The sequence below is a fragment of the Paroedura picta genome, chromosome 5 (genome assembly GCF_049243985.1).
Source record: "Paroedura picta isolate Pp20150507F chromosome 5, Ppicta_v3.0, whole genome shotgun sequence".
In the NCBI taxonomy this organism is placed as follows: Eukaryota; Metazoa; Chordata; class Lepidosauria; order Squamata; family Gekkonidae; genus Paroedura; species Paroedura picta.
In genome coordinates, this window is record NC_135373.1 from 18,159,099 (window position 1) to 18,172,220 (window position 13,122).

Below are 13,122 nucleotides of genomic sequence, written 5' to 3' on the forward strand. Positions count from 1 at the left end.
TCAATAGTCATAATACACAATCATTGCTGGTTTTAGCCTGTTATTATTTATTATTATTACTTGTTATTGTTTATTTAAATTTAAATCCATTTTATTATATTGCTATAGTACATTCTATATCTGTGTATACCACTCTGAGCCAGCTTGCTGGGAGGGAGGCCTAACATATAATAAACACAAACATAAAGCAGCTAAATTTACCCTATATGGGTGATGCCAGAACCATCTCTTTTGTTGTCTTCGTGGCAGTGCTAGCAAACTTGGTGGAGACCTATGTGGGCACGATCCGCAGTGGGGGCGTACCTTGCATGGAGAACGCAGTGCTAGCTCTGGCTCATATGGAGAATTCAGCTGCCGTGCTCGAAGCCACTGGCCGCTACATGGAGCTGATGGATCAGAAGTTGAAGCTGCCCACGGAGACTCTGCAGGAGCTCTTGGGGATCCATGCAAAATGTGAGGACGAGGCCCTTCAAGTCTTTATGGCCCGTGCCTTCAAGGATGACCAGCAGCAGTTCCAGGCTGAGCTGATGGTAAGATGTCTCTTGAGCTTTCACCTCCAGCTAAGAAAGCTTTCTGAGCAAAGCGACCTCTTGCAGTTTCGACTGTGCCGGACAAACACGACATGCATACAGTTTGTTCTCCTGACCTCAAAACACACATAGTCATTTCTAAATTGTTCCCCCCCCTCTGCCAGCGAGCTCTAGCTCAGAAGAAGGAGGCGTACTGCCGTCAGAACGAACTGGAATCCTCCAAACGCTGCAAGGCTCTGTTGAAGCGGCTCTCTAAGGAACAGGAGAACAGGATCAACAAGGCCTTCTACTCCCGCCCTGGTGGCTATCAGGATTATTTCAATGATCTGAAGACAGTCGCAGTGAGATACCACCAGGAATCAGGGAAAGGGGTCATGGTGAGGATTTATATTTGCTTTGAATGCTTTGGATTTGTATTAAACTTTGGTAGCCCCACACATGAAAGGGGTCACAGCTGGGATTTTATTCTTGGCACTGAGCCTTTGAGTGAAGATTTGGTTTCATGGATCATCAGGGATTTGATCCGTGAGGTTAAACATTTCCAAGTACCTACCTTAGAATGCTGCCCTCAGATTCTGGCTTTTAGTTGCTATGCTGTGTTTTTTTTATATGCCCCATCAATTAACGTCTTCCAAGTAGGTGCAATAGCAGTCTTTACGTAAACACGTTTTTGACTTGTTCATTCCATCAGCTTAACAGGAAGCTCCTGTTTGCAAAATGTTTTGGGGTGGCCACCCTAAATTAAAATGACAGAAAAGGTGTAAGATCAGAGCCATGTTGCCAACATTAGTATATCTCAGGCCTGGCCAAACTGAGGCTTGCCAGGTATCCATGGACTACAATTACCATGGGTCCCTGCGAGCATGGAGAGCCACAGTTTGGCCACCCCTGGTGAGGAAAATGTTTTGTTCTTCCCCAGAACCACTGTTCTGATCTAATTTGCAGGCCTTTGTGGCTTCTTAATTTGAAACATCCAGAGTTCTGGTGCTTCTGAAGTGGTCATTGTGAGCTCACTGCCCTTACGTGATTTGTACTTGGATGGAAAAATTGCACATCCCACGAGCCCCTTTGATTGTGAAACCAGCAATTCTCTGTTTAGCCTGAATCTTTATTTATTTATTTTATATTCATATTTAGTAACCCCCGCTCCTGGACTCAGCCCGCTCATAGCTGTTTACAAAAAGTATTAATCCCGCCCTCCGCATAAAACAATACAAGTCCAAGACAACCCAAGATGTCAGCAGAATCTCAATCTTGACCGTTGTTTCTCCCACTACTCAGGCAGAGTCTGAAGTGGAGCAATTCTTCAAGGACCAGGAGGCTGTGGGTAGAGCCATCCTTCAAAGCGATGAAGCCCTCACAGACAAAGAGAAGGAAGCAGAAGGTAGGGGCCTGGCACAGTTGTGTGCAGATGGGCTGGATCCTGCTGACACTGCATCAGAGATGTTGCTTTTAGGGTGGGGGTGGCTGGAGCTCTTCTCTCTCATTGGTGGTGGTGATGGTGGTGGTGGGGAGACTTCACCATTTGAAAAAAAATTTCCTGGGGAAAATTTTATTTTCTGATTCTTTCTGGGCCTTCGCAGCTCTAAGACCGTTTACGCACTGGGAACTTCAGGAGCAGAAATTCGGGACGGATGAGGTGCACCAGGCCAAATGCTCCCCCATGTGGGTGCAGGAAGAGTGGGGGAACCTGCCACGACTAAAACTCCAGCCTGCAGCCCGGCATGAAACCTCCAGTGCATAAACAGTCTAAGAGGCACAGATCTTTACCACACTTCTACTGAACTCAGATACTGAATGAGAGAAGGCTCTTCTTGCTCATTGGTGGTGGTGGAACAAGACACATCAAACTTCTGATCCAGACACACGTTAAAGGGACTCAGCTGCTTATGTAATAACTACCTAGGATGAATTCGGCTTTTTCTTTCTGGTCCAGGTGCCAGGACGAGGGCGGAGGTGGCAGAGCGGGAGAAGGAGATCCAGAAGCAGAAGCAGGCTGAGCTGGAGCAGAAGTTGGAGGATCAGAAGCGAAGTTACGAGGCAAACATTGAATACTTGAAGGAGAAGATGGAGAAGGACAGGGAGAAGCTGCTGGAAGAGCTGAACAAGATGCTGGAGAATAAACTCTGGGTAAGCGTCACAGCAAACAGATTTGGGTTTGTTCCCATTGTGGATTGGGGTGGATTACCTTTCTGACAAGGGTGGCTAAACAGTGGCTGCCCATGGACTACAATTCCCATGAGCCCCTTCCTGGGCTCAGTGCTGAATAACATTGTATTCCCACACTGAGCAGCAAAGTCATGAGGCAAACATTGAATACTTGAAGAAGAAGATGGAGAAGGACAGGGAGAAGCTGCTGGAAGAACAGAACAAGATGATAGAGAGTAAATTCCAGGTAAGTGTCGCAGCAAGCCCATTGGGGTTTGTTTACTTTGCAAAAGGCTTGGGGTGGATTATGGCAAGGGTGGCTGAACGGTGGCTGTCCAGGTGTCCATGGACTACAATTCCCATGAGCCCCTGCTAGTGCTGGTAGGGGTTTATGGAAGTTGTGGTCCGTGGACATCTGGAGAGCCACCGGTTGGTCACCCCTGCTGTATAATATCGTATCCCCACTGAACTGGGTTGGCTGGTGTCGCTCCCAGTTCATCTACATGGCTCCTTTGGGTGCAAGAAGGGATCCCTTACAGGTGCCGTGGAGGGAGCACTCCAAAATCGTGACATTTATTCTGAAAAGCTTGGAAACCCTTCTCCATGTGTGACCTGCAGACATGCAGTTTCACCTGTGCCTGCACAGAAAACCACAGCAGTTATAGGAAATGGCCAAGCTGTCAACTCCGCGAATTTCCCAAGGAAGATTTGGCAACCCTGTTTGCTCCAGAGTGAGAAAGATCTCATTTCTTTTGCTTGTGAGCTTGTTAAGCCTGATGATGTTCTCCTTCATAGGAGCAAAAGGCACTGCTGGAAGCCGGATTCCAGGATCATGCTGCTCAGCTAAAGGAGATTTTTCTCCTGAGAAAAGAAAGTGAAAACATCAGGACACAGGATTGGATCGCCAGTATGCTAAATGCTGCTTCAAATATATTTTCATCGGTACTTCCAGTGCTGATTAATGGACGTGTTCGGTGTCATCGTCGTCACAAGCATTAGTAAACAAGTGGGAGGAGGGGCTGATCCTCAGTTGCCATGTGTGCAGTGCTTGTTGCTTTGTTTTAGAAAACCACAATGCGAGAATCAATAGGCCACTGACAAGCAAGGGTAATAGCAGCAACATGGGTAGTGGTAAGATTATGGAATCAGTGCTGCCGATATTGCTATGTCTGCTTCACACATTACACAGAAGCTAACCCAAACTTGCCCCCTAGCACAGTGGTCCCCCAACCTTTTTATCACCAGGGACCGGTCAACGCTTGACAATTTTACTGAGGCCCGAGGGGGGGGTAGCCTTTTGCCAAGGGATGCTGCCGCCTGAGCCCCTGCTCCACTTGATTTCCTGCTGGTGCCCCTTCCTGCCGTCCGCTGGGGGGCGCTGCCAGCAGCAGCTGTGCAGTGCCACGCCGAGGGGGAGCTCCAACCATGGTGGTCTCTGGAGAGCACCAAAGGTGAGCCGGCGGCAGAGTGGCAGGGCAGCCCCCCAGGCAGCAGCCGGGGAGGAGGACGAGGAGGAGCTGTGGCCTGGTACCGACTGATCCACGGCCCAGTACCAGTCTCCGGACCGGTGGTTGGGGACCACTGCCCTAGTGCATACGCAATAGGCAGGTGCAACCAACTGTGGTTTGGTACTCCTGCGCTTTCCCATTTTAACCTCTTGGTTGCATCCCTTAATTTGTGATGTGTACAATTAAGACAAGCAAAGCTAGCTGTTTCCTCAGACCTCTGGGGCATTCTGCGAGCAACGAGGCCAGTGAATCTGTACGGAGGTGACAATAGAGTCCGCACTCAAATAGGACATGTTCTGCTTTCTCTATCTGATCTTCGTCATAGACACGTGCTTCTATCGGTAGCCCCTTGAACTTTCCTTCCAGAAAAGCGGAAGGAAGAGCATTATAACGGAGAAGAGTAAAAGTTCTTCTTTGTTCAGAATTTAGAAGATCAGTTAGATATAGCATCAGGACAGTCTTGTTAAGAAGGTCTTTTCCATAAAAGTGGGTCCAAGATCTTATTAATATTGTGCTGTCTTTCTACATCTGTTACCCTGCTCCTTATTAATTCTTTTGCCTTGTCATGTCCCAGGCTCAGAACAAGTTGATAGGACAGACCATAGGAGCCCAGCTTCTCTAACCGTGCATTTAACCAGGGCACAACAAATGAATCTGTCAGTAGGAGGCTAATAAGACCCCTCTGCTGAAATATCAGTTTTAGCCAAAACATAAAGATTGCCACCCAGAGCCTAGTATGAACATTAACCATTCCAGTTATCCTAATTGCGATATTGGCAGAATATTTTTCAGTATTCACAGAGTATTATTAATTCAGTGTTATTGGTTATGGCAGCCTTTCTCAGCTTCTTCACTGTTGAGAAACCCCTGAGACATTCTTTGTGCTTCGAGAAACCCCAGAAATGGCCCAATTGTGCAGAATATGGTTGGGAAGCATAGCTGTGGACACGCTCACCCAAGGCCGCTCCCCTTCCCACCCCTTTCCTCCCCTTTCCATGGGGAGGTCAGCAGCAGTGGGTCCCACTGCCCCTTCTCAGGGTATGCTGATGCCGGTCCTGCTCTTACGTTCTTCCCATGCAGAGCGGCTGGGGCTCCTCTTAGAAATATCCGAGAAATTTGGACTTCCGAGCTAAGAGCCCACAGCGTTCACTGCTCTGCAAGTCCTGTAATACTTGGCCAGTTCTCACATGGCCAGCTGCTAGTTCAGATTAAGAAGAAGAGTTGGTTTTGATATCCCGCTTTGCACTGACTGAAGGAGTCTCTAAGCGCCTTATGATCACCATCTCTTCCTCTCCCCGCAAAAGACACCCTGTGAAGTAGGTGACGCTGAGAGAGCTCTGACAAAGCTTCACAATCAGGGCTGTGACTAGCCTAAGGTCACCCAGCTGGCGGCATGTGGAGGTGTGGGGAATCAAACCTGAGTCACCAGATTAGATGCCGCTGCTCTTAACCCCTATGCCACGCTGGCTAGATGGCCTGTGTGACTCACAAGCAGTTTAAACCTGCTTCTGAGTCATTTATCCTTGCATCTTTTCCTTTATTTTGTGTTTCGATTTTGAGTGCTCAAACTGCTGTAGGGGAAGTGTCAGGAAAGCTCTGCCGTGGAACAAGAGGGGACAGATTGTGAGTTTTGTCTGCTTTTCAATCAAGCGCTGTTTAAAAAGCCAAATGGTGAAGGAGGCAGGAAGCAGCTTCAAGAAGACATTCTTGTAACAATCCTACAAGAGGTTCTCCAGAAAAAAGTTTCAGGCCACTAGCACCGTTAAGACCAACAGGTTTATTCCAGGTATGAGCTTTTGAGTACACGTACACCTCTTTAGCTACAATAAAGGTGCCACTGGCCTCAAAAGTTGTTTTGCTGCTTCAGTCCAACATGAACCCCCACTTGAATCTAACTTCCTGGACGGGGTTAGACTAGGCGCCATTTTGGTTGTGCACCACCTCTGCACGATGCCTGTGAGTTATGCCAGTGCCCTTCCGGGAGCTCTTTCCCGCTGGGCACTGCTGCTGGGAAAGAATGCTGCTGAGCCAGGGCAGAAATGGGGAAGGCAAACAAGAGTGCACATTGTTTGTTGCTGCTGTTGGCCAACAGGCTGGGCCATCCCTCAGAAAGCTCTGGAGTCAATCATGGCACCCTATTGCAGTGTTACTGGTAATGCATTGTATTTGGTGATGATGTTAGCCATTGAGTTGCGTCCACATCTTGACGATTCCAGGGGTCAAGTGTCGCCACGTTTTTTGATCATGCGCCGTTTCTTTTAGCTGAATCACACTGGCCATTTTGATCATCTCTCACCACTGTGTTCTTTGTGGGCCTGGTTCCCTTTTCCCACTGACCAGTCCTAGCATAATTGCTGTCTCCATTGTGTTGGATTGCGTGATATGGCCAAAGCAAGTGACCCGGAGTTTCGTGATTTTGCCTTCCAGTGATGTATCAGGCTTTATGCATTCTAGCATTTCCTTGTTTGTGACTTTTGCTGTCCATGGAACCCACAGAAGCCTTCTCCAGCACCAGAGTTCAGACTGAACCAATCTACATTTGTTAATCAGGCTTATGTCCTTGCTTTTCTATGCTCGACTCAAGCTTATCATTGCTGTGTCACCCAGAACAATTTGACATTCAGTTTCCTCTTAGCTTGTTCAAAAAAACAGACAAAAGTTTGTAAAATTATTCTGTTTTTATTAAGGTGCACATATAGCCACTAGCAGTGCAAAAATGACAACATTGGGAAGTATCACTAACACATTATATTTACTTAAGAAGAAGGAATGGCAAAGTCCATAACCAATTACAACGAATGGTCAAGCCACATGTAGCATACAGGTTGCAGGTACAGAAAAGGTATGACCAGAATATGTCAAAGGTGTAAGAAATTTAAGGGAGAGTGCTGTGGAAGCCAAAATAAAGCTGAGATCTTGGGCCAGTGGAAATGTGCCACCGAATTGCAATGGTGAACCCAACAAGACGCTTTTAAAGCAAGCCAGAAACAGGTGGATGGCCATTTCCTTCCCCTGCAGTGTTCTCAGGTGATCCCCCATCCAGGTACCAGTCCACAGCCTGCCACTGAGGACTCCCCCTCAAAAAAGAGAAAAGGCAGCACGAATTGGGATCTTCCCTCAGCAATAAACTAAACAAGGCCTGCCTCCTGATGACACTTTCAGTTGGGATATGTTGAAAATGGATTTGATGTGAGAAAGAGGGTGTTTTTTAAATATTAAAGCTGTAGTGCTGTGATAATAAATAAGCAAGTAATAAACGTGGACTTCCAAGTAATCGTGGACTAAATCTGATTGTGTGTAAAGTTAATCCATGCTGGGGAAATGACAGAGTTCCTATTCTGCCTTCTGTTAAGCTGTACCATTGGATGAGTGTTAATTCAATGCAGAAGCAAGGGGAGAAGTTTAGGAAGTGTCTTGAGGGTCACCCCTTTAGACTAAATTGAGTCACCCTTCAGAAATAACAACTGAAGAGTGATAGTTTTTTAAAATTTGCAAAGGCTTCAACACAGCAGGGCAGAGGGCATACATATTTAGCTCTTAAGTAAAGGTTAAAGGTAAAGGTAAAGGTATCCCCTGTGCAAGCACCGAGTCATGTCTGACCCTTGGGGTGACGCCCTCTAGCGTTTTCATGGCAGACTCAATACGGGGTGGTTTGCCAGTGCCTTCCCCAGTCATGACCGTTTACCCCCCAGCAAGCTGGGTACTCATTTTACCGACCTCGGAAGGATGGAAGGCTGAGTCAACCTTGGGCCGGCTGCTGGGATTGAACTCCCAGCCTTATGGGCAAAGCTTTCAGACGGCTGCCTTACCACTCTGCGCCACAAGAGGCTCTTTTAGCTGTTTACCACATTCTTAAAAGAGAGAGGACTGTAAAGTCAGATTGGTTTCATCTGAACACGGGAATATATAAATATTAATTATGATTAAGCCTAAATTTGATAATTGAAGATGAAGAGCAATTGGATGATAGGCAGGCAAAATGGTAAGTGCCCCCTTTATCTGTGTGAACAGGAGAAAAGTTAGACCTGAGTTAGACTTAGTATAATAAAATTTATAGCCATCTAAGGATGAATCTGCACTTAATTTGTTTATTCTGTTGTGGATCCAGCTGAATCCAGGTCAATTTGAACTCTGGTCTTCCCCCTCCCCCATTGAAACAAAAAAGTATTTTGCACGTGGTTAGAGAATCTCAGGAGGGGGGAGCCAAGCGCAGCAGGAGCCTCTTTCTTTTCTTGAAGGGGGGGGGAGAGGATTGGCGACAGCAGAGGAAGGAGAAAAAAACCTAGAGGCAAATCTCTAATGAGAAGTTAAGGCTTCTGGGAGCTTCTGCTGAGGAAAATTAGAGCTTCCCCTTTAAAACAAACTTACAGCCTGGGCAGCCTTGGCCAATCAGGGCTTCTCTACCATGGAGGTCAGCAGCAGCAAATTCGGAACAGGCAGAGCTCCTCATGCTTTCTCATTCCGATTTTTCAAATAATGAGGGTTATATCCACTCTAGGATATTGCAGGATAAAGGTAGGGTCACTCCAGATCAATCATGCTTGTTGCAGAGGGAAAATTTAAATCACACAAAATCAAAATGGAAATCACATTCAATGGAGATGGCAGGGACTGAATCAACCTGGGATTGGAATAAAAGATCCGTGCAGATTCAGTCTATATGTATTTACTCCGGATAGTATGTTTCCTGTAATAGGAAAATTTTAAAATCCTTTTATAAACTGTAAAAAATCTGAATTATAAGGTTCATTTTTCAAACCAGCAACGTTCCAGGTCAAGAACTTGACCACTGAGGGGGGATTTTCAATGACAGTTGATTTCAATCAATTGTTTAAGAGCCTTAGATTCAAGTGGGTAGCAGTGTTGGTCTGAAATAGCACAACAAAAATAGAGTCCAGTAGCACCTTTAAGACCAACAAAGATTTATTCAAGGTGTGAGCTTTTGAGTGCATGCACTCTTCCTCAAACTAGATGAACAACCATAATCTGCTTTTGCCTTATATCTCCACAGTTATGATGGTTGTTTATTTAGTCTGAGGAAGAGTGCTTGCACTTGAAAGCTCATGCCTTGAATAAATCTTTGTTGGTCTTAAAGGTGCTCCTGGACTCTATTTTTGTTGTACAAGAGCCTTGTTAGAGTCCAAAAAGAGACTTCCATTGCTCATATGGCAGTCATCAGTTGCAGAGACCGGGTTATTCACACCTAATGCTGGCATGTTAATGGAAGTCTGCTGTATAACTGTTCTGTTGGAAGACCAGTTGGTGGTTCTGATGGTTGTAATGCATAAACAGCCACAGATGACTTAGGATTTAGCATCTGAAAACTAGATGCATCCATAGAGATATGCAGGGACGTAATTAAAGAATATGCGCCACTTCTTTCTTGTGTGGAAGGACCACCATCTGTAAGAGCTCTTACGCAAGGTTTAGATTTGCTAGAGAAAAAAATAGGATTTCCCAACTCAGCAGCCAACGTTCACGTCCTTGAAAAACGAGGCATTACTTTTGCATTTACGAAAGATCCTGGAACACTGAACCAAAAAAGATTTCCAATCAATTGTATGTCATCCATAACCAACAGGCACAGAAATGGACCAGATACAACTTTGGTGGAATTAGATTTTCCCAACAAGGAGGCCTTCTAGGGGAGATCATTTTTTAAACAATTTGCTGCAATTAAGGGACACGGTGGGTCATCACTGAGTTATGCCCATGGTTGTTGAAAAAGGGTGCCTCCTCTGTAGCATTGTAGAGTCAGCAAAAGTTACCAAAACTCGAACCAAAGCGAGAGCTTGGGAGGGATTCAACACTCTTGAGGTTGATGAAAGGAGGTTCCATCCTCAGCCACTGGCTCAGCGAACGGTCACCTTGAGATCTGTTTGACCAACGTTCTCAATTCCAATGTTTGCTAGCTGCACACATAGCCCGCAATTTCCTTATTTGAGAGGCAGCCTTGTATCTTTTGGGTCTTCTAAGGTTGGCTTTTTGGGCTCACGAAGGGCAGTCTTTTCCTGATTTAGAAGCCTGAGGGGAAATGGCAAGCATCAAATGAGAGTTAAAATTAGAGATGAAAGTATCTAATTTGCCCAAGAGACAGTACAATACAATGAAACATAGTATCTCCCACAAGTATGCAATGGTCCCCAAGTAATTCCAAATCAAAGTCCATTTGCTACTTTGGGGATTCCCGTTCATAACATCCTCTGCGTGGGTAGATGAAGCTGATATCAGCTTGCTGCGCTATTAAAGGGCACATGTCATTTGAAGGCACTTCAGGCATTTTGTCTAGCTCACAAACTTCTTCAGCTGTCGTTTGCTAGACTAGTCCCAATGGAAAGTGTAAGGACTGCTACTGAAGGAGAAGGTTATGATATATCTTTCCGAAGTAAAAGATCTTCGATGCGAGGCTGTTTAGCTAAGCTGGCTGTGGGAAATATCCTTTGCACACTTCTTCTTTTCCGACATTATAAACAGGAGGAGGGACCCAGGGGCTAGCTCAGTAAGACCAATCAGTCAATCATAGAACCATAGAATTAGAAGGAACCACCAGGAACATCTGGTCCAATACAGGAAGTTCACAACTATCTGGCTACCAACAGATTCAAACGGGTAGCCGTGTTGGTGTCAAGTAGCACAACAGAATCAGAGTCCAGTGGAAACTAAGACCAACAAAGATATAATCAAGGCTTTCCAGTGCAAGCAAGTCTGAGGAAGAGTGCTTGCACTTGAAAGCTCAATCTTTGTTGGTCTTAAAGGTGTTACTCGACTCTGATTTTATTGGCTACCAATAGTGACCCCCAATTCATGCCCAGATGATGCCCCCCCCAAAAAAATCACTCAGAACCCCTAGCCAGTCTGGCCTGAAGGAAACTTGCCTCCTGACCCCAAAGTGACCATTGGCATTTCCCTGGGCATGCAAGAAAAGGCCACAAGAGCCAAGCACTGACACAATCCCTTCTGCCCACCCACTGCAATCTGCCTAAATTCCCAGAATCAGGATTTCTGTCTGACGCTTTCCAGCCTCTGCTTAAAAACTTCCAAAGGAGGAGAACCCACCGCCTCAGAAGACGCCCTTTCACAAAAAAAAACTTTTCAAGAACGCCGCTAATAGGTTTCTCCCGCGCGGAGTTACCGCGTGTGAATACGCGCGACGGGCTAATCCTGCGGGCGAGCCTGTTTTAACCTCTTTGCTGCGGAGGGGCCGGTGCTTGTGTTGTGCCAACGCCGCGGCTCAGGCCTTAGAAGGGCGCGGCTGCTCGATTGCCGCTTGCTTCAGCACTGCCGTCCGCAGGGGCTGACATTCCTCCTTCGGGAGAGCGGAGACGAGGCCAGGAAATCCCCAGGCCCCCGCCGTGACTCTCCCGCTCTCCCTTCGCCTTCTACGGGGAGCCTTCGCCTTGCAGCCCGCTCGCCGGCCGGCTTGTTCCCCGCCCCCGCCCCCGCCCCCGCCCCCGCCCCCTGGCTCGGCCAAGGTCACCTCCGGCCTTTCCAAGAAACCCCTCCTCGTGGGGGAACTCCTTGCCGGGGAGCGGCGGCGACCAACGCCGAGGGATGGAGCAGAGATTTTGGAGCGGTCGCTTTCGCTTTCGCTTTGGCGCCCGCTATAAGCAGGCCGAGGGAGAGCGAGCGGGAGAGAGGCGGCCAGGCAGGCGGCGGAGACCGAGGCGCCCGACAGACGCTGCCGCTCCCGTTTCCCCCGCAGGGAGAAGGTAAGACCTCCACGCGTGGCTGCAGAGAAAGGGACCCGATCCCTTTTTCGGAAGAGAGACGAGTTAAGCGGCCGGGAAGAATTCCGGCTGGCTGGAAACGCGGCCCGCTTCAAACGGCTGGACAGCTCTTCGGACTTCAGAGTCCAAATCGGTCGCTCCCACGTGGATCGGGACCTGGGCCAAGTTGGGGGGAACTTTCAGCCCCGTTGAGCCTCCTCAAGTTGGGGTAAAGGTTGTTCAAATGGAGAACAGCCAAAAAACAAGCAGCCTATTTTGTGCGCATGTTGTTAAAATGCATTCTATATTAGTGCATTCTGCAATTCCTGCGTCTCGTCCAGGGGGTCTCCTTTCCACCGTTTGAACCTTCACAACAGCCCTGTGGGGTAGGTTATGCCAGAAGGGAATGGGCTAAATCCCAGGGCAACGGTGGAAGGATCATGAGCTCCCCTGCAGTTCCTGGGAAGTGCTGTGGGGAGAAATTAATCCCAAGAAGGGGCTGCCGGTTTTGGGCTCCCCTTAATGCTGCTCTGGGTTAAGATGATGCTGGTCTGGGCTCCCATATCAAAACTGCTATGCAGGGATTTGAACCCACAGCCCATGGTGCCGGTCCTATCTAGTGACATGAAGAGACGGGTTTTAACTTATTAAAACCTAAATTAGATTAATTAACTATTGCTTTATTGATGTAATGTATTATATTGAATACTTTGATCTGATTTTCTCCCACCCTGAGCCTACTAGGGAATGGCAGGCAATAATAATAATAATCTTACTGAACACATTTCTTCAGAAGACTGTGATAAGTTCTTTGTAAAAATGTTCTGCAGTTGCAAAACCGGAGCATCTCCAGGGTTCTACTTTAGAAGACAGGCATGTGAAACGTACCCGCTTGGTAAGGGCTGCTGTTCCTCTTTTCTCCTGCCCCATGACAGGTCATCCAGGCTGTGAGCTATGGCCTCCAAAATCCACATGCTGAATCCCATGTGCCTTATCGAGAACAGGGACAAGACGTTTTTTGTCAATCAGGAAGCCATTCAGCTGCTCTCAGGAATCCATCAGCCGGTGGTGGTGGTGGCCGTTGTGGGGCTGTACCGAACGGGCAAGTCCTACCTCATGAACAAGCTAGCTGGCAAGAAGTCAGGTGAGAGAAAGAGGGACATCTGTTCATTCAACTCAGGGCTGCATCAGGGGAGGATGGGAGAAATTCAATGATAAAATCCCTCAGAT

At 47.3% G+C, this 13,122-nt stretch overlaps 1 protein-coding gene across 4 annotated transcripts in view; it reads left to right on the forward strand.

The window, feature by feature from the left end:
- The window catches only part of LOC143837194 (guanylate-binding protein 1-like), a 41,533-nt gene that overhangs the window by 12,561 nt on the left and 15,850 nt on the right, over window positions 1-13,122 (forward strand). For 2 of the 4 annotated variants that reach the window (XM_077336766.1, XM_077336765.1), the window contains exons 7-12: window positions 250-530; window positions 695-907; window positions 1,812-1,914; window positions 2,467-2,660; window positions 2,824-2,925; window positions 3,474-6,986. In XM_077336766.1, coding sequence (XP_077192881.1) covers window positions 250-530; window positions 695-907; window positions 1,812-1,914; window positions 2,467-2,660; window positions 2,824-2,925; window positions 3,474-3,677 — 1,097 coding nt within the window. In that variant the 3' untranslated portion in view covers window positions 3,678-6,986. Of the gene's footprint in view, window positions 1-249; window positions 531-694; window positions 908-1,811; window positions 1,915-2,466; window positions 2,661-2,823; window positions 2,926-3,473; window positions 6,987-11,624; window positions 11,896-12,827; window positions 13,037-13,122 lie in introns of those variants that run through there. The other 2 variants (XM_077336767.1, XM_077336769.1) reach the window with 2 other exon arrangements.